General features: G+C 42.7%; 1 protein-coding gene and 2 long non-coding RNA genes across 5 annotated transcripts in view; 1 reads left to right on the top strand and 2 right to left on the bottom strand.

Moving 5' to 3' along the window:
- LOC309866276 overlaps positions 1-2586 on the bottom strand; it is a 30435-nt gene extending 27849 nt beyond the window's left edge. Inside the window, exon 1 of the long non-coding RNA XR_014312538.1 lies at positions 2498-2586. This is a non-coding gene — a long non-coding RNA (uncharacterized lncRNA). The remainder of the gene's footprint in view (positions 1-2497) is intronic.
- The window catches only part of THSD4 (thrombospondin type 1 domain containing 4), a 556226-nt gene that overhangs the window by 355228 nt on the left and 177985 nt on the right, over positions 1-23013 (top strand). The window contains exon 1 of one of the 3 annotated variants that reach the window (XM_082733855.1): positions 2504-2754. The exons of the other annotated variants lie outside the window; for them this stretch is intronic. Coding sequence (XP_082589981.1) covers positions 2683-2754 — 72 coding nt within the window. The 5' untranslated portion in view covers positions 2504-2682. Of the gene's footprint in view, positions 1-2503; positions 2755-23013 lie in introns of those variants that run through there. 3 annotated transcript variants of the gene reach the window in all.
- LOC309866278 lies at positions 2787-5120 on the bottom strand. The gene is made up of 2 exons (XR_014312540.1): positions 4829-5120; positions 2787-3045 (listed from the first exon to the last, which is right to left on the bottom strand). It is a non-coding gene; the product is annotated as an uncharacterized lncRNA (long non-coding RNA).

Here is a 23013-nt window from a genome sequence, read left to right as displayed (position 1 = left end):
ACAAGCGAATGGATAAACAAAATGTGGTATAGACCTACGATGGAATATTGCTCAGCCTTAAAAAGAAAGAAGCACTGATACATGCTACAACACAGATGAACCTTGAAAATGTCACACTAAGTGGAATAAGTCAGACACCAAAGGACAGCTATGGTATGATTACTATTCGCTGAGGAACCTAGAGAAGGTAAATTCATCGAGGGGAGGGAGACTCAGCGAGTTCTTGCTTAATGGATGCAGAGTTTCTGCTTGAGACAGTGAAAAAAGTACTAGAAATGCGGGATGGTGATGCGTTGCACAACACCGTGAATGGACTAAATGCCCCTGAATTGTGCACGTAAAAAATGTTGAAAGTGGTAACCTTTTAGGGTGTGCATGTTTTACCATATATTAAAAAACTGGTTAATGCTGCAAAGAGGTCAAATAAGGTAAGCCCTACGAATTAGCCTCTGCATTTTATGACACAGGGGTCATCGGAGACATTTCCAGAGCCCTTGTTGTAGAGAGAGGTCAAAAGTCAGATTGCAGTGGGTTGAGGGACAATTGGGATGTTGTCCATACCAGGGGCTGGCAAACTAGGGCCAAATCTGGCCTGCTGCCTCTTTCCATAAACAAAGTTTTTTTTGGAGCACAGCCCCACCCTTTGGTGTATATTTTGTCTCTGGCCGCTTGCTTGTGTTCAACTAGGACAGGATTGAATAGCTGCCACAGAAACCCTATGCTCTGCAAGGCCCAAAATATTTACTTTCCGACCCTTTACAGAAGGTTTCCCAAACCCTGGACCAGACAAGAGCCCCTGGTCTTTGGAGAACCTTGACTTTCTTAGACAATGTCTGCATCTCCGTTGGGGCGTGGGGGTGGGGGTGGGTTGTTGAATGCATGACTGTGTTTCCAGCCAGCTAGCCTGGCAGACCCAAGCCTAACCAGTAATAATAATAATAATAATGATAATAATAATAATAATAATAATAATAATAATTATAATAAACAGGAAGGAGGCAGAAGAGGAGGATGGGGAAGAGAAGAAACTTCGTCCTTCCTTTCTCTCACTGGAGACAGTATCCCCGACGTACTTGCTCTCTCTTCTAGCCTTGGAAAAAGGGATTCTAAGTCCCTTCACCCAACACTTCCCCCCCGCAAAAACCAATCCACTAGTAAATTGTCATGTGACTGGTGATAATAGACATTTTGAGATGGTTCCAAATGGCAGTTGGTTTAAAGTTTACCGATGAAGGCAAGAAAAATGCCCACAGCCGGGTGCTTTTCAAGTATTGATTAATTCCCTTCCTGGGACAGAGTGTCGATATTAATTTCAGATCAGAGAAAAAGCTGGTATCTTTGGCACTTACTGTGTGTCTGGAACTATGACAAGTTTGTGCCTTGGTGACATCCTTGATGGTCATCAAAGCCATCAGATGGCCTTTCCCCGTTTCACAGGTGGGGCAACCAGGGCCTACTGGAGTTAAATACTCTCCCGCAAACCCACGGGGAGTTAGTGGTAGACCTGGGCTTTGAACCGACATCTCCCTGGGTCCAGGGCCCAGGCCATCCCACTGCGTCATGCTGATGTTTTCTCCTTTCTCCTCAGAATGCTTTCTTGAGCCTGTCCTAAGCAGAATCTAATACTTGATGGATTCTCCGCCTATTTTAGACAATGGGCTCTGTTATTTCATAATAAGAGATGGCCACTTAGGGTGCATCTCAAGTGGACTGTAGGCTTCGGCTGGACCCACTCTCCAGCCAGATCCCGTGTTCCCTGTGTCCCCAAGCCCCATGTTGGTGGTCAACTGATTCTACCCAGAAATATTTCTTGAAAATCATCCTGCTTTTCAATGCACTGTGCCAGTGCCATCTAGCCCCTGGGCTTCACTTGCTCCCTGCTTATCATTTATTTTTACATCATCTGCAAGAATTCGTCAAGCTCTTGGTTAGGCGCAGTGACCCAGGGAGGCAGCAAGTGGGGGCCAGAGTGGCTTCTTGGGTCCCCACCCATTCATGCCCTTGTTGCTGGTGCATAAACACACAGCATCCTTGTGGCTTCTTTCCCCTTTGTGGCTGCCCTTGGTAACGCAGCCTTTGACTGCCCAGATTGCTACAGCCTTCAAGTCAGAACTGAAAGGGAACACAGAGGTCATCCACTCGGCCCTTGACCATACCAGCGAGAAAACCAACTGAGGCCCGTAATGGGTTGGCAGCATATCCAGGCAGACAGTTTGTCAGTAGCAGATCCTGGACTAGGAAGGCGCCGGGTCTCCCAGCTCCCAGCCCGGAGCTCATCCTGCTGCAACTCACTACTCTTGATGAAGCGGGGCTTTCCCCCTGCATGTGGAGCGCTTACCTTGGATCCCTTCGCATGAATGAGACCAGATGCAGAACTCCACATTGATTTCTGTCCCTCCCCTTTCTGCTTTCTGTTCAAGGCAGCCCCCCAGCTCCCAGCTGGCTCCTGTCCCCTCCCCCAGCCGGGAGAAGTTATTACATGAAGAGATCAGCTTACCAGTTTTCTTCAGAGCAGAGGCTGAGCTCGGAGCTCCGGGTAGTACAGTGAGGGAGAGCAGAGGGAAGCAGCGCGGTGCCTAGCGGAACTCCAGGGCTGGAATCCCGAGACACAAGTGCATCTGCTAGCTGTTAGCACTTGGCAGACGGAGTTCTCCTCTAGGGTAGTTCTAACTTTGGGTAATAATGTTTGTCAGCTACCTGATATTAACATTGCTCCACGTTCAAACAGCAGTGTTAGCAAGACCTGGGGGAGAGGTAAGCCAAATAAAATATCTTGTCAGAAGTTGTATTTTTGTCAGCACTATATTTCCTTTTCTATCTACCAAGAGGGATCAGGAAACGGGGTTTTTATGGTGTGCAAAGAGTAATGCTTTATATTGCGTTTTCAGGCTTGCTTTGCCTTCTCTTACAGAAAGACTTTTCTTCTTGAAGAATCCCATCATTTCTAAAATCTCATTCTGAGGTTGTCTAAACAGTTGCCACCCTGGGCGATTGGCATGGCCTCGGTGACAGATGCCTGGAGCGTGCACATTTCTCTTTCTGCCGCTGCAGGAAAAAAAATGTGCACATCAGATTCCGATAGGGACCGTTCGTTACCTTTGAGAATGTTTCTCGTGTTGGAGAGAGGGTATGCATGCTAGAGGAAATGTTTTTCTTTACTTCTTTTGCATCACATTTTCCTCCTTTTTGCTTTGATGTGCCTGGAAAAAAATCTGTGTTTAACTTTGGATCATAGGTTTGCAGTGGGCTAGTGATACATGACAGGGCTAGAATATGCCCAGACCTACTAAGGCAAGGAGGCGAGGATGATTTATTCTTATGGGTTTAGCTCATGTTTGCTGGATACATTTCTGAACATCACAGATGCTCTGGCAGCCAGGTCTTGATGCAGCAAAGAGACTGGAAGGGGGGCACCATGTGGCGTGGAGCGGGAAGCACGTAGGGGTATCCACCCGCACCTGCAAATAAGGCTGCAGCCATTTGCCTCATTTGCTCCTTTTACTCTTTATTCCGATGAAAGATCTCAAAGACTGATGTGCAAGCAATGAATGGAAGGACAGGCTCTTTCCGGAATCCATCTTCCTCTCGAAAAGCCAAGTGAAAAGTCTATCTCCTAAAAAGGCCAGGGGCCACATCACAGCTTTGCCTTTTGTTAGCACTGTCAGGATGGAACAGGCAAGAAAAAGCAGTCTGTAATGACTTTTCCCTCCTCTGTGAGTGGAAGCAAGAGCGCTCCCAAAGCCAGGCTGTGGGGCTCACCGTGCGCTCAAAATAGACATGTGGCTCAGAGGCGTGCAGCAACGGGTCATTTGTTTCAGGCTTTTAGCCTATTAGTTACCCGTGTCCTCTGCTCTGCAGATACTCTGTGGGCCTGGGCTAAAGGGGGGCGGAGTGGGGTGGGTGGGGGGTCGGTGGAGGGCTTGAATGGGAGCTGGAGGAACTGAATGGGTTTGTGATGCTGGAAAGCTGAAAGCAGACCATTGCCCTCTAGTTGTAGCCGGGGTTTGCAACTTCCCTGTCGATTTTTTACTGTGCAGAGTAAATGACAAATGGGCCGGCCTAACTCAGCCCGGAGCACTTAAGCATGTGAGAGGAGAGCTCATATGGAAAATATTTCTATCACCGCTGCCTGCGCATATGGTATGGGGAGACCCCCGTGCAGAGCAAATCAGAGCACCCCAGCAGCCCCTCAGTGGCGTGCCAATTACTCTTATTAACAGCAAGGCTAAGGGCAGGCTGCAGTTACCTGCACACAGCTGGCTCCTGGGGAAGGCCACTCTGGAATGCATGTGCCTCAAGCCTGTGTCACATGCAGAGAGGCGGGCGGCCCTGTTTCTCTTTACAGTCAGCAAAGCAGGCGAAAAATGAAAGGGGATTCCACTGGCTCACCCAACTCGGGAGAGGAAGGCACAACTTCTGTCTTTGGCGTTCAAGTGCAAGGGCTTAATAGCCAGAAAACCCAATCAGAGGTGACACAATGCCTACCCTCCTGCCCCTTTGTTCTGCTCTGCCACACTAAACACAGGCACTCATGTGCCTGGTCCTCGTTTCTGTGTTCCTGCTTCGGAGCACACGTGTGCATGTGCACACGCCCGTGCACATGTCACTTTCAGAGCCTCGGTTCCGTTAACTACCGTGCTCCTAGGAAGCTGTACAATTAGGATTCTTTTCCCCTTGCTGGAAATGAAGTGATGAGGAAGGAACAGGAGTATGCCAGTAGCTCCCCTTCCCTGTTTGAAAAGAATGTCGTTTATATAGAGCTTTGAAGAATGTGGCACGTATTTATAAGAACCCTTGTTTTTATAGCCCTGTTACTTACAAGACTCACCCATAAACATGTGGCGTCGTCCCCAAGTCACCAAGATTTTCTTTTTCGCTGCCAGCCGGTTTTCTTGCAGGTTTTAATTATCTTCCCTTTGGATGTTCATAAAAACACACAGGGCGGGGGGAAAGGAGAAAGGGGAAGAGAGGGCTGTACACCTTGTGTCGCGTAGCTGCTGGGGGCTCAGCGTGGGGCTGGAAGCGAGGCAGCGAACTCTGGGTAGAAGCTCGGAGTCCGTTTTCTAGGGTGTGAAGTCTTTGCAGATAGGCAGGGGTGGGCAGGTGGTGGGAGGAGGGGGTGTTATTCCAAGCAAGCCTTGTTTGGCGTCCTGTTGCTGGCACTGTTGGCCCCGGTAACTGTGAACCAAGGACAAACAACCTGGTGTGGTGTGGGCGCATGGGTTTGAAAACAAACACAGGGAAGGACTGTTCCTTCCCTGATTTTCCGGTTGTAGGAGCATTTGGTTCTCATGACCCAGTAAGAACACTGAGGTCACTAGAAAGCCTTTGGCCTTGTCAACATTAGGAGAGCAGCAGTGTTAACATGTACAGATTGTACATATCCCCCCGGAGAATGTAAAAGCAGGCTGGACTTCTAGTGCATTCGCCAAGCGTGTCCGGGGTCTTCAAGACAATCCCCAGGTTCAGGGATGCTCTGCGTGTAATTGCACTCACAGCTGTGATTTGTTACAGCAAAAGGCTACAGAGCAAGGTGCCTGGGTGAAGTCTGGGGGGAACCAAGCGCAGCATTCCACAGGTCCTCTCCCAGTGGAGTCATGCAGGGCACACTTGATTCCCCTAGTGATCAGTTGTTACAACACGTGTGAAATGTTATCAACCCGGGATGCTTGTCAGAGACTCACTGCCTGTAGCTTTTATGGGGGGCTGGCCACATAGGCACGCTCTGCCTGTCGTGTACCAGCAGTACAGATTTCCAGAAAGTAAGCAGGGTGTTCAGCATAAACCTATCGTTAGTACAGCATAGGCATAGTGAGCCACTTTTACCATCCCTGGGAGTGTAGGGGCCCTCCCCAAATCCATTCCCAGATGCCAGTCAGTGGTCAACCTCATTAGCAGGTTTTCTTAAAGGCGAGCACTCAGGTCTGCTGTGTTAACTCTTTTCTTCACAGATGGGTAGGCATTTTAAGTGGAAAAAGAGGGAGGGAGGACATTCCAGGCAGAGGGAAAACATCTACAGAGCCCCAGAAATAAGAAAGAACATGACATGTTCTGGAAACAATGCTTGGTTCAGATTACAGAGGCATACGTTGTGAGGGGATGTGGCAGGAGAAGGTTTGTCCCTGGATCCCTAGGTTTGGAATTTTTTCTCTGTGCCTTTGAAAGTTACAGAAATTACATATCTGCAGTTTTAAGATTAATTTTTATCATTTATGACCTTCCATTTAGGTTACTACTGTGGGACATTTTCATGGTCGGACGTTATTGAAATTGCTGTTTAAGGATTAAAATAAATTAATCAGTGGAGAGTTGCTTTGTAAACAGTGGTAGCCTTAAGCTAGCCCTGATTTTAGTCTATTTAGTTTAGTTTAGTTTTTTTTTTTTTTTTTTACTAATAGACTTTAGTCTGTTTAGTTTATTTGTGGCAAATTCAAATGAAGGATGCACGCAGTGACCCTAATGACTGATGTCTGTGCACAGCGCTCAACCTTTCTTTTGCTTTCTGATATCTAGAATGAAAAACCAACTATGTGGAACTAACTCAACCATGCAAGACCTGAGTTTGAGTCTTGGGTCTACCATGTCCAGCCATATGACTTTTGGCATTTTGAATTGTTTTTCTCCTAAATTAAGAAAGCTGTTGTTGTAGAAACAAATTCAAGAAATGGAAAGAATGAAAAATTATAGGCTCCTTTTTCCCCCCACTCCCTTCCCAATCCTTCCTCCCTGGATGAAACCATCAGTAACAATTTGGCATTTGTTCTTCTGGAACTATTCCTAAACATTTTAAAGCACAAAGGAATGTGCAAACGTGCATGTGTGTCTATGAGTGTATGTATTTACATGCCTATACACGCATGTGTGTCTATGTCTACATATACATGTGTATATATGACCACATGCGCATTTGTATATATGCCCACACACATGTGTATTTGCCCACACACACGGAGTATATGCCTACATATGCATATGAGTATACGCCTACATGCACATGTGTGTATATGCCTACACACATGTGTATGTATGTGTACACATACGCCTACATATGCATGAGTCTGTGCCCACACACACATGTGTGTATGCATGTATGTGTATATGCCTACGTATGCATGGAAGAATATGCCTACATGTCTATGCCTCTATGTGTGTATAGGCCTACAACTTGCAAATGATGACAATTCCGCTGCTGCTTTTCTGATACCTGGTACTTGTTTCTGCTTCTTGTCTTCTTGCAATTGCCAGGACTTCCAGTACATGGTGTTAAATCAGAGCAATGAAATTGAACATTCTCATCTTTCAGGCATAAATGGGAAAGCTTCTACTCTGTCATCAGTAAGAGTGATGCCTGCCAGATGTTTAAGGTAGATCAATTTTATCCAGGGACAATGTCCTTTCTAAGTTTTTATCAGGAATGTTGTTCAATTTGGGCAAATGTTGTTTGCCTTCACAAAGCGCTGATGGGGTATCCTCCTTTAATCTACTCAAAAGGTAAGTTAAACTGACTGATGAATCATTTGAACTTTATATCAAAACCAATTATGTACTCTATCTTGGCTAATTGAATTTAAAAAAATAAATTTATTTTTTTTAAATAAATTTAAAACTGAATTATATTAGTACATTAGTATATTTCTTTTCTTTTTTTTTTCATTAGTATATTTCTTAATGTTGGACTCTCTTTGCCTTTTAGGAACTATCTTAGTCATGGTGATTTATTCATTAAATTCACTATTAGATCTGATTTGTGAATATTTTCTTTTGAATTTGGGGTTTTTGTAAATGAGTTCTGTTTTTCATGGCTCTCCTTTATTGTGCTAGACAAGGGTTTTTCTAGTTTATAAAATAAATTCAAAAGTTTCTCTTCTTTTAGTGTGTTTTGAAACAGTTTAAATAACAGAGGAATTAGCCTTTTCTTTCTTTCTTTTTTTTTAAATTTATTTATTTGACAGACAAAGAGATCACAAGTAGACAGAGGCAGACAGAGAGAGAGGAAGGGAAGTAGGCTTCCTGCTGAGCAGAGAGCACCATACGGGGCTCAATCCCAGGACTCTGAGATCATGACCTGATCTGAAGGCTGAGGCTTTAACCCACTGAGCCACCCAGGCGCCCTGAATTAGCCTTTTCTTGAAGGTCTGTTGAACTCAGTCATAAAGTCCGCCCTTCTGTGAAGAGGTGGTTTTTGAGTATGTAGTTTATTTTCTCTTCTATTTCTAAAAAAAGTGTAATATCTATAGGGAAATATATGTGTACTATAAGCAAGTTATGAAGCAAAATAATAAAACAAACACCTATGGACTTACCACCTAACCAAAGACATAAAATATACCCAATACTATATGCTAGTAACCAGGCCTGTCCTCTCTTCTTTTCCGGAGAGAAGATGGTTGTCATTTCCTTGCCTTTTTAAAAAATAATTTTATTCATATATACATATATTTCTCTAAGACTGTATTGTTTATTTTATTTTGTTTTGAGTTATATAAACATGGTATCTTGTGTTCCTTTATTCAACTTGATTTTTCATTCAACACAAGGACGCATGTAACATTCATTCATTTTCGCCGCTGCAAGCATTCTCTGTGATAAACTGTCTTTTCTCTGTTGATAGTTATCTGAGTTCTTTCTAGGTTGGCTTGTGTTCTGTTATCAACAATGCAGCCGTGAGCCATTTGGACCATGTCTATTCCCATGTCTATTCCTTTAGAGTGTATACCTAGAAGTACTGAATTAGTGGGTCATAGAGTACGTGTTTGTTTAATTCCACAAGATAATGTTAAATGGATTTCTAAAGTGGTTATCAGGTTTCACCTTCACTAGCAGTGTTTAAGTGTTCTCAATTATCTGTCTCCTTGTCAATATTTGACATCATCAGACAGATTAACTTTTGTCAACGTAATATATTATTGGTGTGTGTTAGTTGACATTTCTCTGATTAACCACTATTGCTGTCCTGTGATATTGACATATGTGCAGACTGTCCATGTTTCTTCTACCCTGAGATACCTGTTTGTATCTATTTCCAGATTTTAGATGTGGTTCTTCACTTTTTCACTACTGACTTAGTTCTTTGTGTGTTTTGAATATGACTCCTTTGTTTGTTATTCCATGTAATAGTTTCCAGTTTGTGCCTCGAATTTAAAATTTTGTAGCATCTATTGATAAACAGAAGTCCTCAGGTTTAGTGTGTGTGAATTTAAGTTACTTGATGTGAACTTTGTCTTCCTTAAGAAATTATCAACCCCAAGCTTATAGAGGTGTTATTCTGTATTCATTTATAAAATTATCGAAGTCTTGCTTTTCACATTTATGTCTCTGATACACTTAGAACTGATTTTTTTTGGGTGTGAATAATGTGTGAATAATGTGAATAATGGACCTAACTTCATTTCTTCCATATACTGGTAATCAATTGTTGCAAGACCATTTGTTGAAATCTCTCTACTTACTCTTTGGGAGTGTGTTAGCAGTTTTTATACATTCGCTCTTCTTGGTGAAATTAGAACTTAATCAATTTCTTTTGAAAAAATCCTTTAGGAATTTTTATCAGAATTGTATTGAATCTGTAAAGCAATATGAGAGCACTAACATTCCAATATTGAGCCATTCTATTCATGAATATACTATAAGCTTTACATTTACCTAGGTTTTCTTTGAAGTTTTTCAGTGAAATTGTACAATTTTCTACATAAAGTTCTTGCATGTCTTTAATTTTAGATGTATTCCTAGCTATATTGTTATCATCTGCTATGGTAAATTGTTTATTAAATTTTATTTTATTAAAATTCAATTAATTAACATATCATATTATTAGTTTCAGAGAAAGAGTTCAGGGATTCGTGAGTTTTGTATAACACCCAGTGTTCATTACATCACATGCCCTCCTTAGCGCCCATCACCCAGTTAGCCCATCCACTCATCGCCGTCCCCTCCTGCAACCCTCAGTTAGTTTCCTATAGTTAAGGGTCTCTAATGGTTTGTCTTCCTTCCTCTCTGATTTTGTCTTACTTTATTTTTCCTCCCCTTCCCCTATGATTCTCTTAAATTACCCACAGGAGTGAAATCATATGGTATTTGTCTTTCTCTGACTGACTTCTTTCACTTAACATGATACCTTTAATTCCATCCACGTCATTGTAGATAGCGAGACTTTGTCTTTTTGAAGGCTGAGTAATATTCCACCACATACATATATCACATCTTCTTTATCCATTCTTCTGTTGATGGATATCTGGGCTCTTTCCATATTTTGGCTATTGTGGACATTGCTGCTGTAAACATGGGGGTGCAGGTGCCCCTTTGGAGCACCACATTTGTATCTTTTATATGAATACCTAGTAGTACAGCTCTATTTTTAACTTTCTGAGGAAACGCCAATATGTTTTGCAGATTTGGTTTTTTTTTTTTAAGATTTGTTTATGTCTTTAGATTTTTTGTTTTGCTAATGCTTAGAAACACAAATGATCTTATGTCCAAATAATTTGTTTGTGAATTTCAATCATCATTAATTTCAATTGTCCATAGGAACTTTTATGATTTCTAAGCACATAATCATATAATCTGTGAATAATGACCATTTTGAATTTTCCCTTTTTCCAGTTCTTAATACCTTAAAAAAAAAAAGAATAATTCTTATTGCTCTGGGGAGGACTTTCAGAGGCAGTGTTATTTTGTTCCTAATTTAAAGGGAATGCTTCTACCATGTTGCCATTAAAAAGGAAGCTAGCTTAAATTGAGTTTAAATTAAAAAGAAAATGCTTTCTACAAGAAAAATGAAGTTAGCTGAAAAACAATGAAGTTAGCTGCAAGTGCTGATACATTTTATCACACTGATAAACCCTTTTCTGTTAATGGTCTGCTGAGCAATTTATTTCTTAATCATGAATAGGTATTGAATTTTATGCAACACATTATCTCTGTCTACTGAGAGGAACATATGGTTTTTCCGTCTATACTCCGTCAGTGTGATAAAGTTCAGAGATAGAGTATATAATGTTAAACTACCCTTGCATTCCAGAATAGATCCACTTGGTTTTGATATATTTCTGTTTTTATTAAATAGATTAATAGTAAATCTCTGATGATCTTTCCACTGTCTGTAGCACCTAGAGATGTGTCTAGAGCTGCTCCAGACATCCTTTGTGCTCTCCCCATTCCATTTTATTGGTCATTCTCACCAGCAGTCTGTCAGCTTTATTAGTCTTTATGAAAAGCCAACTTTTGGCTTTGTCGATCCTCTGCATCGAAGCTTAGCTTTCTATCCCATTTGGTTCTGCTTTCCTTTTTCCTTCTACTTTCTTTGGATGGATTCATCTCATCCTTTTGTTTTTTTCTCTAACTTTTTTAAACTTTGTATAAATTTATGTATAGCCCATTGATTTCCAGCCTTTAATCTGTTCAAATATGAACATTAAAGATGGTAACTTTTTCTTGAAATACCACTTCTATTGCATCCCTTATGTTTTGAGATATCTTATTATTTGGCCTTAAGTAGTTTAAAAATTGTCATTACAATATTTTCTCAGATTCATGCTTTATTTAATTACATCTTCAGAAGTATGGCCCAAGTTGGTTTCTAACTTGATCGCACTCCAGTCAGGGAATGGGGTGTCTGTGAGGTTGAGTTTTTGAAATTTATTGAAACTTACATTATGGCCTAATGCATGGACCGTCTTTGTCAACATTCCAAATGAGCTGGAGAAAAAGGTTCATTCCTAGTCACTGGGTACAGGGACTTTTTTGTAGCTATTATATCAAGGCTATAGATTGCATTGTCTGAGTCTTTTGTATCTTTGCCTGACATTTGCTTGCTTCATCTCTTGGTGGTTCAGACAGACATGTTAAATCTCCCACCAACTGCTCTCTCAGCCTCTGGGGGAGATGGGGCATGACCATCTGTTCTTCAGCAGTCCTGTCCTTGACATAATGACCACTCTGATTTGATGGTGATGCCTGCTCATTGTACCTATGGTTTCAGAGTCTAGAATTTTCTCCATCTCTGCAATAGTCTGCTTTGGTGATATTTCTGCAATGGTCTCTTGCCAACATAAACTTTCTAATATCCAGAAATTCCTCAAAAAATTTATCTGCTGATTGTATGCTTTCTCGTTTTATTGTTGTTGTAACATGTGGATCTTTTCTGCCATTGGAATGGCATTTTGGAAAAGAAAGAGAAAAACAAATGTTTCTGCTCAGTCTGCCATCTTTACCCTTTGTAAGACATATTTTTGTCTTTTCTTCTTTCCTTCCTTTTCCTTTTTTTTCTAACATATGTCTGTTGGACAAATAACCTTTCTAGACTTCTATTTCCTCGTCTATAAAATGGGGATAATAATAATATTCATCTTGATGGCATATGAGGAATATTTAATAAAAACATCAACAAAATGCTTTGCAGAACTGTTTAGATCTGTCCAAATACAAAGGATAACTTTAGCACCTTCCTTTAACTTTCTTTTCCTTCTGTGTAGCTAATACTTTTAAGCAGCTCAGCTACATTCGAGAAAAGTGATTAATTGTGCTTGGCAGGTCATGAGAGACTGAAACAAAATTTTATTTGACACTTTTTGAGAAAATTTTCTTGCAAGAAATTATTGGGTGCTTTACTGGAAAGTCACAAAATAAATGGAAAAATCTATTTAGTCTCAAAATGAATGTTATCGAGGGTGTTTTCTTTCCCTATTTTCTTGCACTGTGTTGTTGACATGCATACTCAATTAGGCACTTCTCCTTTAAAAATATTTCTTTACTTAAAAAAAAAATCCATATTTCCTGATTCAGCGTGTTCATAAATTTATTTACTTTAGCTTGGAAAGTTAATATGAACTGACAGAAAGAATGCTAAAATTTCAACCCAGGCATATTTAAGGGACATAAGGAGTAATTGATGTAGAAGACCAAATGCTTTATATTAGAAAGCGCTAAAATCGGCTCATCTACCATTTTTTTAAATTTCTACTTCGCACCAAGGCAAAACACACAACTCCCAAATAAACCGAAAACTGTATAGTGAGTGCTATCATATGTAGAACGTTTGTGCTAAGTGCTGTGGTATGAAGAGGGGAGAGCCGCCACCCCACATCTGTTCTTTAAAGGTGGACCCCAACAAGCAGGTTAGTTAAAGCTAAGGTACACATGACTCTAATAATCACACAACACCCTATTGGGAAGAACAGGAACAGCCATGTGGAGAAAATAACATTCAAGATGGGACTGACAAGTGTTTAGGAGTTCCATTGACAGAGAGTGGAGGAAGCCATCTCAAGTCTCAGACACAGTATGAGTAAAGAAGGGTTTCCAGCTGGGAAAGATAGAGGCATATTTAGACCGTGGCAAATTATTTTGTTTTTCTTTTGGCTAGAACATCAAGTACGTGTGATGCAGCTTGGGGATATATTGTACACAAGACAGTTTCAACCTTAGAAAAAGGCTCGAGGTTTTCTTTGCAGCCAAATATACCAATTTTTGTAACTGTTCCATGGAAGCTTGTAAAGATATACTTACACTTTTATTATAGATGTATACAATAGGCATGCATTCTTCCATATAATTGTATCATTCCTTCCTTCTGTGTGGGTATGTTCTTGTATTTCTTAGGCTCTATTAGAAGTCACTAAAACTAAATGATTTCTTAAATATGTTCCAACTTTAAAAAATCTCTGAATCTAAGAGTGACCACTAAACTACAAATGCATATCACAAACCCCTGAACAGGGTTAATGTCTTTAGCAGAGTCCACGAGAAGACCCACGCTTGGGCTTAGAGACACACAGGCCTGAGCTTGAATCTCTGGTCCCGTGTGTTACTCACTTGGGCCAGCTGACTTCTCTAAGCATCACTTTTTCATCTTTTTTTTAAAAAAAGATTTTATTTATTTATTTGACAGAGAGAGAGTACAAGCAGGGGGAGGGGCAGAGGGAGAAGCAGACTTCCTGCTGAGCAGGGAGTCTGATGTGGGGCTCGATCCCAGGACCCTGAGATCATGACAGAGACTTACCTGACTGAGCCACCCAGGTGCCCTCATTTTTTCATCTTTAAAATGTTGAGGAATATGTCAACATAGAGTTTTAGTAAAGATTGAGGAGGTAATTTTCAGAAAGTTCTTGGTGCGCAGCAGATACTCAACGTGTGGCCCCCATCCTTGTCATAAAAGCATCTGATCTCTCAAGCCTAGTGGAGAGGTATGAAGCGTGAGGAGTGGTATCAACCAGTGGTATCAACCACAACAACCAGTGGTATCAACCAGAGGAGTGGTATGAGGCGTGAGGAGGTACTTGTCACACTCAAGCAAAACATAAAGGGAGGGGATGAGAGGGGACAAAATGGAGTTGCGGGAGCACACGTGAGAATGAAGAGAAGCAGGTGGTCCTACAGAGGGGAGGTTGACAGTCGAGGATCCAAAATGTGGCCCTAGATTCTTTAACCAAATCTTAAAGGAGTCAAGAGCCAAGGGGAAGAGAAAGGAGAAGAAAAGATCTAGGGTGCTTTACAGTAGGAAGATGGGGATGGGCGGTTGCGAAGGGAGAAGTGGCAAACACAGAATACCTTAAAGCTGGAACGACTTGGCCACACCTTCCCGGCTGGTGAAGGAGGGGGCCAGGAGGTCACTGTGGTTTTCTCCACAGAAGGGTGGATCTGGAGCTTGAATAAAAAACAGTCTGTCTTCCCCGAGAGCTAAAGAGTGGTGTTGCGTACTGAATTCCAGTCTCTTGAATCACTCTTTGGGAAGGAAGCTTAGAGATAATGTAGTCCAACCCACTAATTTCACATAGAGAGAAAATGAATCTTTTAGAGGTTATGTGGCTTGCTCAAGACCACACAGTGGCTCAGCCCAGAGCTGGAGAAGCAACAGAAGCACGCGGGGCCTCGTTGTCACATCTGGGAGCTTGGGCAAGGCAAGGCGTGGGGGTAACTTGAAAGACAGTGGTTGTGGCTTTCAGTCTTTATGGCAGCGACAGTTAAACCAGATATGTTGAATGTGTTCAAAGCTATTTGTAAGAGACCTCGGCTGTATACAGTTTGTTCCCCAAGTATGCTGACCCCGTAGTGATGGTTAGATTTGTATATCAACCATCTGAGTCTGTTGCAAGGTGGTGGGGACATAGGGATAGAAGGGAGAACCCCAGGCCTCCACTGCATTCATCAACACTTCATTCTCAAAGAGCCTACTGTGTGCGGGGCACTGTTCTAAGTGGTTGGCGTGGATCAGTGAGGGAGCCAACCGGACGAAGATCCTAACCTCACCCTCTAGCATTTTTGTCCCCGGAAATGGAGCAGAAGAACAGGGCCTGGACGTGGGGCCGCCTCGATGTCATCGCACCTCCCCCTCACTGCCCATTTCAGTCCCTCCTCTCCCAGGACACCCTTGCACTCCATCTCTGGTCCTGGAGCCCCATCTGCTCTGGCACATTCTATCACATCAAACCTTGGATCCGGTTCTATCTCACTTGCTCTCATCTGAGTTTCCTCCATGAACATCTGGTCCCCCAGTGTGCCCATCAATACCCAGAGGTGGGGAAACCATTCCTACAACCTGCTTTGTCCCATGGAGCTTGGCACTGAGCCCCAGGTGTGCGTGTGTGGCACACATCTATTGAGCCTTCATGTCAGCCTGGAGCAGAAAAGCTGTGTCAAGACTGATGAGGACACCCTTCAGAGACAAGGCGTGCAGCAGAGTCTTGCCAGGCGACCCATTAGCAAAACCACTCTGGGAAACTTCCCAATGAGGCACAGGTGGTGAAGACCCCTGGCGGCACCTCCTTTGGAACTGGGTCCTCTAAATGCTCTGGAAAACCGATTCAAAGGGAAGCAAAATCCCAAATGACACTGAAAACATCTAAGAACTATGAGTAAGCACTTGGGATTTTTGGATGAAGGGAGCCCTCTCATCATGAAGCTTGTTGATGATTAACAGAATTCTAAGCCAAGGCTTAAAGCCGGATACACACCATAATGGTTAAGCCAAATAATGCTTAATTACTTTGGCTTTTATTTCTGGGAAAGAAAGCACAGTGAAGTAGAAAGACACACACGCGCGCGTGCACACACACACACACACACACACAAGCCCACATATTTTTACTTGCTTAAAATGAGTACTTACATGGCCTTTGATTTCCATGTTTCAGAGTATAGTTGTCAGTAGCCTCAGTAGGGACGGCTTTGTCCAGACGCAAAGAAGGATACATGCTTCCTCTCCAGCCAGGGGCTCCTTCTTCCTGGTCATTGCTCCTCTCCTGTAAATGGATCCAGTCGGAGGGCAAACTCTTCACCCCACATGGCGAATGTGTCCTGGAGCTGTGCACCTTTCCCCAGAGGTGTAGCTTGACTTGCACATTCTATCAGCCCTGCCTTGTTACTGATGGGGGCAGCCGGTAGCCCTCTCGGTCCCTTGTGCTGGTTAACGTGCTGGTCCGCCGACTCTAAAATGAGTTTTTCTTTATTTTATTTTTCTCTATCAATGGAAACTAGGGGTTTGCAGCATCACACAATTGATGAGAACTGAAACTTCTGTGTCGAAACTTCTAGAACTCGATTGATGGACTTTCAGCAAAAGTATGACATTTCTGCCCATGTTCTCCTCTCTTTGGGAAGCTGGAGTGGTGAGATGCTTCACTGCCCCTAGGCTTATGGTGGGCATTGTATCCAAAAACTGAGGAGGCAAAGATTGGTTCCCACTCCCAGGAGCCCACTGGAGGGGTGGGGGGACAAAAGCGCACAGAGAGAGGACCTTAATGCGGTGTGGACACATCTATAGTGTAATGTGTGTAGATCCAGCACCCTGGGAACCCAGGTGAAGACGTGGCTGATTACGCTGAAGAGAGTCAGGGAATGCTTCACAGGGGAGAGGACATTTAGGTTGGGGCATAAATAATGAAGAATCCATCCATTTGAGGAAGACGAGGGGAGGGGTGCCGAGCTTTCCAGGCAGAGGGGAACAGTGTGTACAAAGGCAAGTGACAAGTACAAGTTACTTAAAGCTCTTGGGGCCCAAATGTGTTTCAGAATGTGGTCATTTGTTTTGATATTAGAAGGATAATATGAGGGACGCCTGGGTGGCTCAGTTGGTTAAGCAGCTGCCTTCGGCTCAGGTCATGATCCCAGCGTCCTGGGATCGAGTCCCACATCGGGCTCCTTGCTCTGCAGGGAGCCTGCTTCTCCCTCTGCCTTGCCTTCCACTCTGTCTGCCTGTGCTCGCTCTCACTCTCTCTCTGACAAATAAATAAATAAAATCTTTAAAAAAAAAAAAAAAAAAGAAGGATAATATGATACATACATTGTGTATTATGTAACACCCCAAGTAGGGTTCTCATCAAATACATACATATATCGAGAGCAAACAGTTTGATTAGTCATATTCAATAGTCATACTAGGTGGGATTAATTAAAGACTATTATTAATAGTATCACATCAGTTAAGTCATGTTTTGTTACCAAATAAATTTGAATCCCGAACTGACCAAAAAAAAAAAAAAGTCTTAGGTTTTTGGGTTTTTTTTTTCCTTTAAAAAAAAATTTGTTTATTTATTTATTTGAGAGAGAGAGCGCACAAGCAGAGAAAATGGCAGGCAGAGGGAGGAAGAAGTAAGGTCCTCGCTGAGCAGGGAGCCCCACACAGGACTTCATCCCAGGACCCTGGGATCATGATCTGAGCTGAAAGCAGATGCTTTACTGATTGAGCCACCCAGGTGCCCCAAAGCCTTAGGTTTTGAAGCTTTTTGGATTTTAGAATCTTGAATCAAAGGGCTGTGACAGTAATTCCAGTAAATTCCTAGTGCTAATTCTCATTGGGCTGGGCCAGGTCACGTGCTTGTTCCTGAGCCAATCACTGTAGCCAAGGGGATATAAATATCTGATTAGCCTGTCCAAGTCCTGGGCCCTTCCACTCCCTGGAAACGGAGTTATTTGTTTTAGCCTGCCTGGATCACACAGTGGTATCAGCTTGGTTGTTTCCAGAAAAAGGAGTACTTGGCAGGTAAAAATCATGCATGGCAAGATGTGCCCACATTCTATGGCCTAGGTCATATGGTTCTAATCACAGAACCAAGATTCAGACCCCCTTCTGTCTGATGTTACACCAGGCCACTCGCCAATGAATAGAGTCCCCCCATGCAAACCATTGCTCAATTATATGATGCAGGCAGTTAGAACCTAGCAAAGTATAGAATAAGGCCTTAATTACATGCAGTGCCAAGAGCCCGTTAGTTGAAATGACTTAGAGAAGTAAGAAACGTTAATAGGCCAGAGGTTCACGGCCACAGCAGAGTCTGAGCTGAGCCTTGAAGGATGCCTTGGAACTGATGGGAGAGACTTTATGTCTCTGGTCTCAGCTCCAGGGACGCTCTTGTAACTTTCTTTACCAACCAACATTGAATCTGAGAACAGAACAGGCAGATTTTCCTGGGCCCTAAATGAACCTCTGAGACCACAGGACATAAATTACAGGGAATGGTAACAAGAGGAAAAACATCGCCCTGTAATTTATTGACAGGGGAAGAGAAGCAAAGGACTCATTAAGGTTTAGATGCTCTAAGCCGGCCTCTGAGGTGCTCAGGACATAAGGGTGACGATGACAGACGGAAGTAACTCTGTGGCCACATAAAGAAGTCCGCTCTTTGCTTTTCCTGGGGGTCCTAGAATTCAAACAGACCAAAGACGTGAACAGCTTCCTCAAGTGCATCTGGCCCCGTGCCCCATGCTGTTAGTTATGGGAAATCTGAGGTCCAGAGAGAGGCATAACTTGATAAGGCCACAGCCAATACTTAACAGTCATGAGCAAAGCATTTCATTTGGTTTTGGGTTAGAATTGTTTTTGCTGAAATTCAAGAGCAAAGTCATGGACCCTTAAGGCTTTGTTATTCTGGAGCAGTGCGTGGTTTGAATGTTATATGTGTTTTCTCTTTATGGGACTTAATCAAATAAAAATGCAAACAAGTTATGAAATAGCTACGGCTAAAAATACCCGCTTTTTAAATGTTGAGAGGCTTGTCGTCGGAGATGTCCATGTATTTCCTTAATTCTGGATGTTGTCAACAGATTGCGACATCCCTATTTACTGAGCATCTACTTGGTGCTCAGGTGCTGGGCCTTCTCATTTAATCCCAGCAAAATCCTCTGTGGTAGGGATTATTATTCCATTTTGGGATGAGAAAGCGGGGCTGGACAGGTTAGTAACATGCAGAGCATAACTTGCTAAAGGCTACCATGGGGACTTCTCTTTGTCCCTCGGCACACTGAGTTTCTCTAACACAGACCTGAGCTCTCAGACCATTTTTCCCCATAATTCCTTCCTACCTGCAGCCACACTTCGTGGGTTATAACTGACTTGCTTTGCCTCCAGGAGGCCCTGCTGTTTCCTCTCTTGGTTTAGAAATTGCCCCCTTCCCTCGAGGGCCCCACTTTGTCGCTGCTCCTTCCATCCCCAGGCTCTTCCTACTCCTTGGTCATCTCACAGAGACGTGTGAGAGCTGTTCTACACACGGCCTCTTCTCTCTTCCAGGGCCCCTCCTATTTTCCAAGTCTGCGGGCTTCTACAGAACACAGTGGGAGTCTCTGAAAAACCCTTCAGCAGGGAGCACTGTGATTTTTTTTTTTCTCCCTAAAAACTTAAAGTTAGGTAGATGTAGCATATTTTATGTCAAAGAATCTTAGAAATGGAGGGGACCCATGGGCCACCCCTCTCTTGTGAGAGATTAGAAAGCTGTGGGTAGAGTTATTGGCTCAGCCTCGAACAGCAATGCTGGAAGTGGGTTCTGTCAAGCAGATCTCCCCGGGAGCCTTAAGTGGGTGGCCACTGACATGGACTATGCAGGACTGCCCTTGGCTGTATTGGAAGTCCCTAGAGGAGGCAACACGTGACATCATCATTAAGTTGGCAGCATTTCACTAGACCCCATTGTGACCCTGTCTTGCTTTGGGTCCCCCAGATACAGACCCTGAGCCTAACACCTGAGTGCAGGTGGTCCATTTGGCAGATGGTCTGAGGAACCCCAGTAGGTGAGAGGGAAAGTGGGACAGGGATGGGAGCCCTGGGTGTAAAACACCCAGTCCAGGTGTTTTACAGAGCCTATGAGAACACATTGAGAGAGATACAATGACCTCTGCCAGTTAGTGTAGCACGTAACTCAGAATTATCCAACAGGGAACCGAGGAAGCTGGTGCCCTCACCCTCCTTGACATCAACTGAGGGCCGCTTCTGCAGCCTTACCTCTCTAGCTCTTCCAGCATGTTCCAACAAGAACAAAGCATCCAGGAAGTCACAGGTGTTCCCAGCACACTACCTTTGGAGTAGAAAACTGTGCAAAAGGGCACAGGCAGACTCAGCTGTAGACCCCAAGAAGACTCTCCATCAGCAGTCAGAAAGCTGGGAAAGCCAGGCCACATGGTGTGCACATTTGTGCGAGCATGTGTGCCTGTGTGTGTACGTGTGTGTTTGTGTGTGTGAGTTGGACTTACAAACAGTGATTCTGATGGCCCATCATGCCTGCTTCTCAGTCTTGGCCATTTGGAAGCTCAGAACCAATTTATAGCCTCCCTTTAGCTATTGGATAAGACCTTCCAGGAATACAATCTCTGTACCAACCTCATGCTTTTATTGCCCTTCTCTTAGCCATTTTGTTTCTGCCTTGGCTTTTTCATATATTTATTCTTATCCTATTTACGGATACCTTTAAAAGCCCCCCTCCTTGAGTTTCTGTTCTGGTATAAGTTGGATACAAATAAATACAAAAGCTGGTTATCCAGTTTAAAAAAAAAAAAAAAGGCAAACCTGGGACTGCTTTTAAGCACTTGCCAGGCTGTTCTACCTAAGTAAGATTTTTATCAGAGCTTCCTGGTCTCTGCATGAAGGTGCCGACCACATGGGAAACCACAGAGTTCTTGCTCATGGGTCAAGTTTGTCCTGAGTCACCAGAGAAGTGGAAACAAAGGAAAGTGCACGTGTTCCTCAACATGCTATACAATTGGAGCTTTCCGCATCACACGAGTGATGTGATGAGACGTCCGCGATGGCCAAATTGGAGCCCATGATTCAAAGTTTTGCTGAGTCAAGATGTGGGACCCTGTTCCTACCATGGAAAAATAGAAAAATAAATGAAGGCAGGTATAACAGAGGCATCCTCCAGAACTTTTAATAGCTTTAACTACCTCTTTTTTTTAGACTGATATCTAAAATATTTCCTCTTATGCATGATTTTTGTTGATTCGTATTTTCACGGCTTCTCTGTACAGTATATGACAAATTTGCTTCAACGAGCATGTATTTTAAGTGAGGAGAAGATAAAAAAGCATTTCCTTTCATCTGGACATTCTTTAATCATGACATTTCCCCAAATGTCTTGTTTTCTAAAAATAGATGTTTTGCCAGAAGTATCCAAGGTCAAATGTGGCCTGCTACTCAGGAATCTAAGATATTGGTTGTTTTCTTTGCTGGTCAGAAGCCCTGAAGAAATGAAGATTCTGTCCTCTGATATTCATGGTTGTGAGTGAGACCCACACGAAGTATTTCTTTGCCATTTGGTTTCCCGTTGCAAGGAAAATGTTAAGACAGATGTTACAGTAAAAAGGAGAGAGGGAGGGAAGGAAGGAAGGAAGAAGGGAGGGAGGGAGGGGGGGAGCCGGCGGAAGAGGGAGGGAGGGGTGGGGGGCGTAGAGAGAAGGAAGGAGGGAATCCTAGGCTGTCTTGTTTGTTACAATAATCAACAATGTTAACTGCAAACATCTCTGGAAAGTTACTTATTTATGATTCCTTCATTCTAAAAAGAATTTAAATAACCTTAAAAGGTTTAGTGAAAGTAATAGTGTACAAGATAACAAGTAAAGGAAGAAAATGGAGCAACGGGAAAACTTTGGATTAGAAAAATAGGAGGAATAAATCTAGTGTCTAACACCCAGGCCATTATGTCCTACTGAGTCTGGGTCAGAAATTTTACTCTGAGCTTCACAGAAGCCAAAGCAAAGATAGAAGCACAATCAAATACATGATTCATAAGTTAAAAAAAAAAAGCTAATTCATTTGGGATGAGGTATTAAGTGAAGTGTTTGGATAGAATATATACAAAGAGGGGGGCGCCTGGGTGGCTCAATGGGTTAAGCCTCTGCCTTTGGCTCAGGTCATGGTCTCAGGGTCCTGGGATCGAGTCCCGCATCGGGCTCTCTGCTCAGCAGGAAGCCTGCTTCCTCCTCTCTCTGCCTGCCTCTCTGCCTACTTGTGATCTCTCTCTCTCTGTGTCAAATAAAGTAAAAATTAAAAAAAAAAAGAATATATACAAAGAGGAGACGATACTAGGCCTCGAACTCAGAAAGTCGGTGCGACTATTCATGCAGACAGACAGTGGTACCCACGCAAAAAGGGGCGAAGGAGACTGAGAACAAACTTCCAGTTATAAAATAAATAAGTCAAAAAAAAAAATAAAATAAATAAGTCACAGGGATGAAAAATATAGTATAGGAGATATAGTCAATAATATTACAATAACTTTCTTTGGTGACAGATGGTAAATATACATATGATGGGCATTTTGTAATTTTATACTTTCCATAATTTTAAAGTTTGTGATTGTCGAATCACTATGTTGTCTGCCTGAAATTAATATAATATTATGTGTCAATTATACTTCAATTAAACAAGAAAGGAAGGGAGGGGGGGAGCGGGGAGAGAGAGAGAGAGAAAGAAAAAGAATGAAAGAAAGAGAGAGAGAGGGAGGGAGGGAAGAATGGAGGGAGGGAGAAAGAAAAAGGAAGGAAGGAAGGAAGAAAATTTTCGTGACAGTTTTACCAAAAGATGCCCTGCCTTAAATAAAACAAGAGCATTTGGTAACTTTAATAGCATAAAAAATCAGGTATTTTTTCTAAGCATGACACTAGTTCTCTAAGTATACCACAAGGGTTTTGCACTATAATATTCTATATATTAGCTACTTTACAGGTAATATCAATTCTCTGAATATGACTCAACGCCCAAGTGATTTGTTTCGATGTTTTTGGTAATGGTTGTTTTTATGTCCAAGAGAAGGT

The sequence above is a fragment of the Mustela nivalis genome (assembly GCF_964662115.1).
Source record: "Mustela nivalis genome assembly, chromosome: 6".
Taxonomy (NCBI): Eukaryota; Metazoa; Chordata; class Mammalia; order Carnivora; family Mustelidae; genus Mustela; species Mustela nivalis.
The sequence above is the reverse complement of the archived record's forward strand: the minus strand, read 5'-3'. Positions and strand labels throughout refer to the sequence as shown.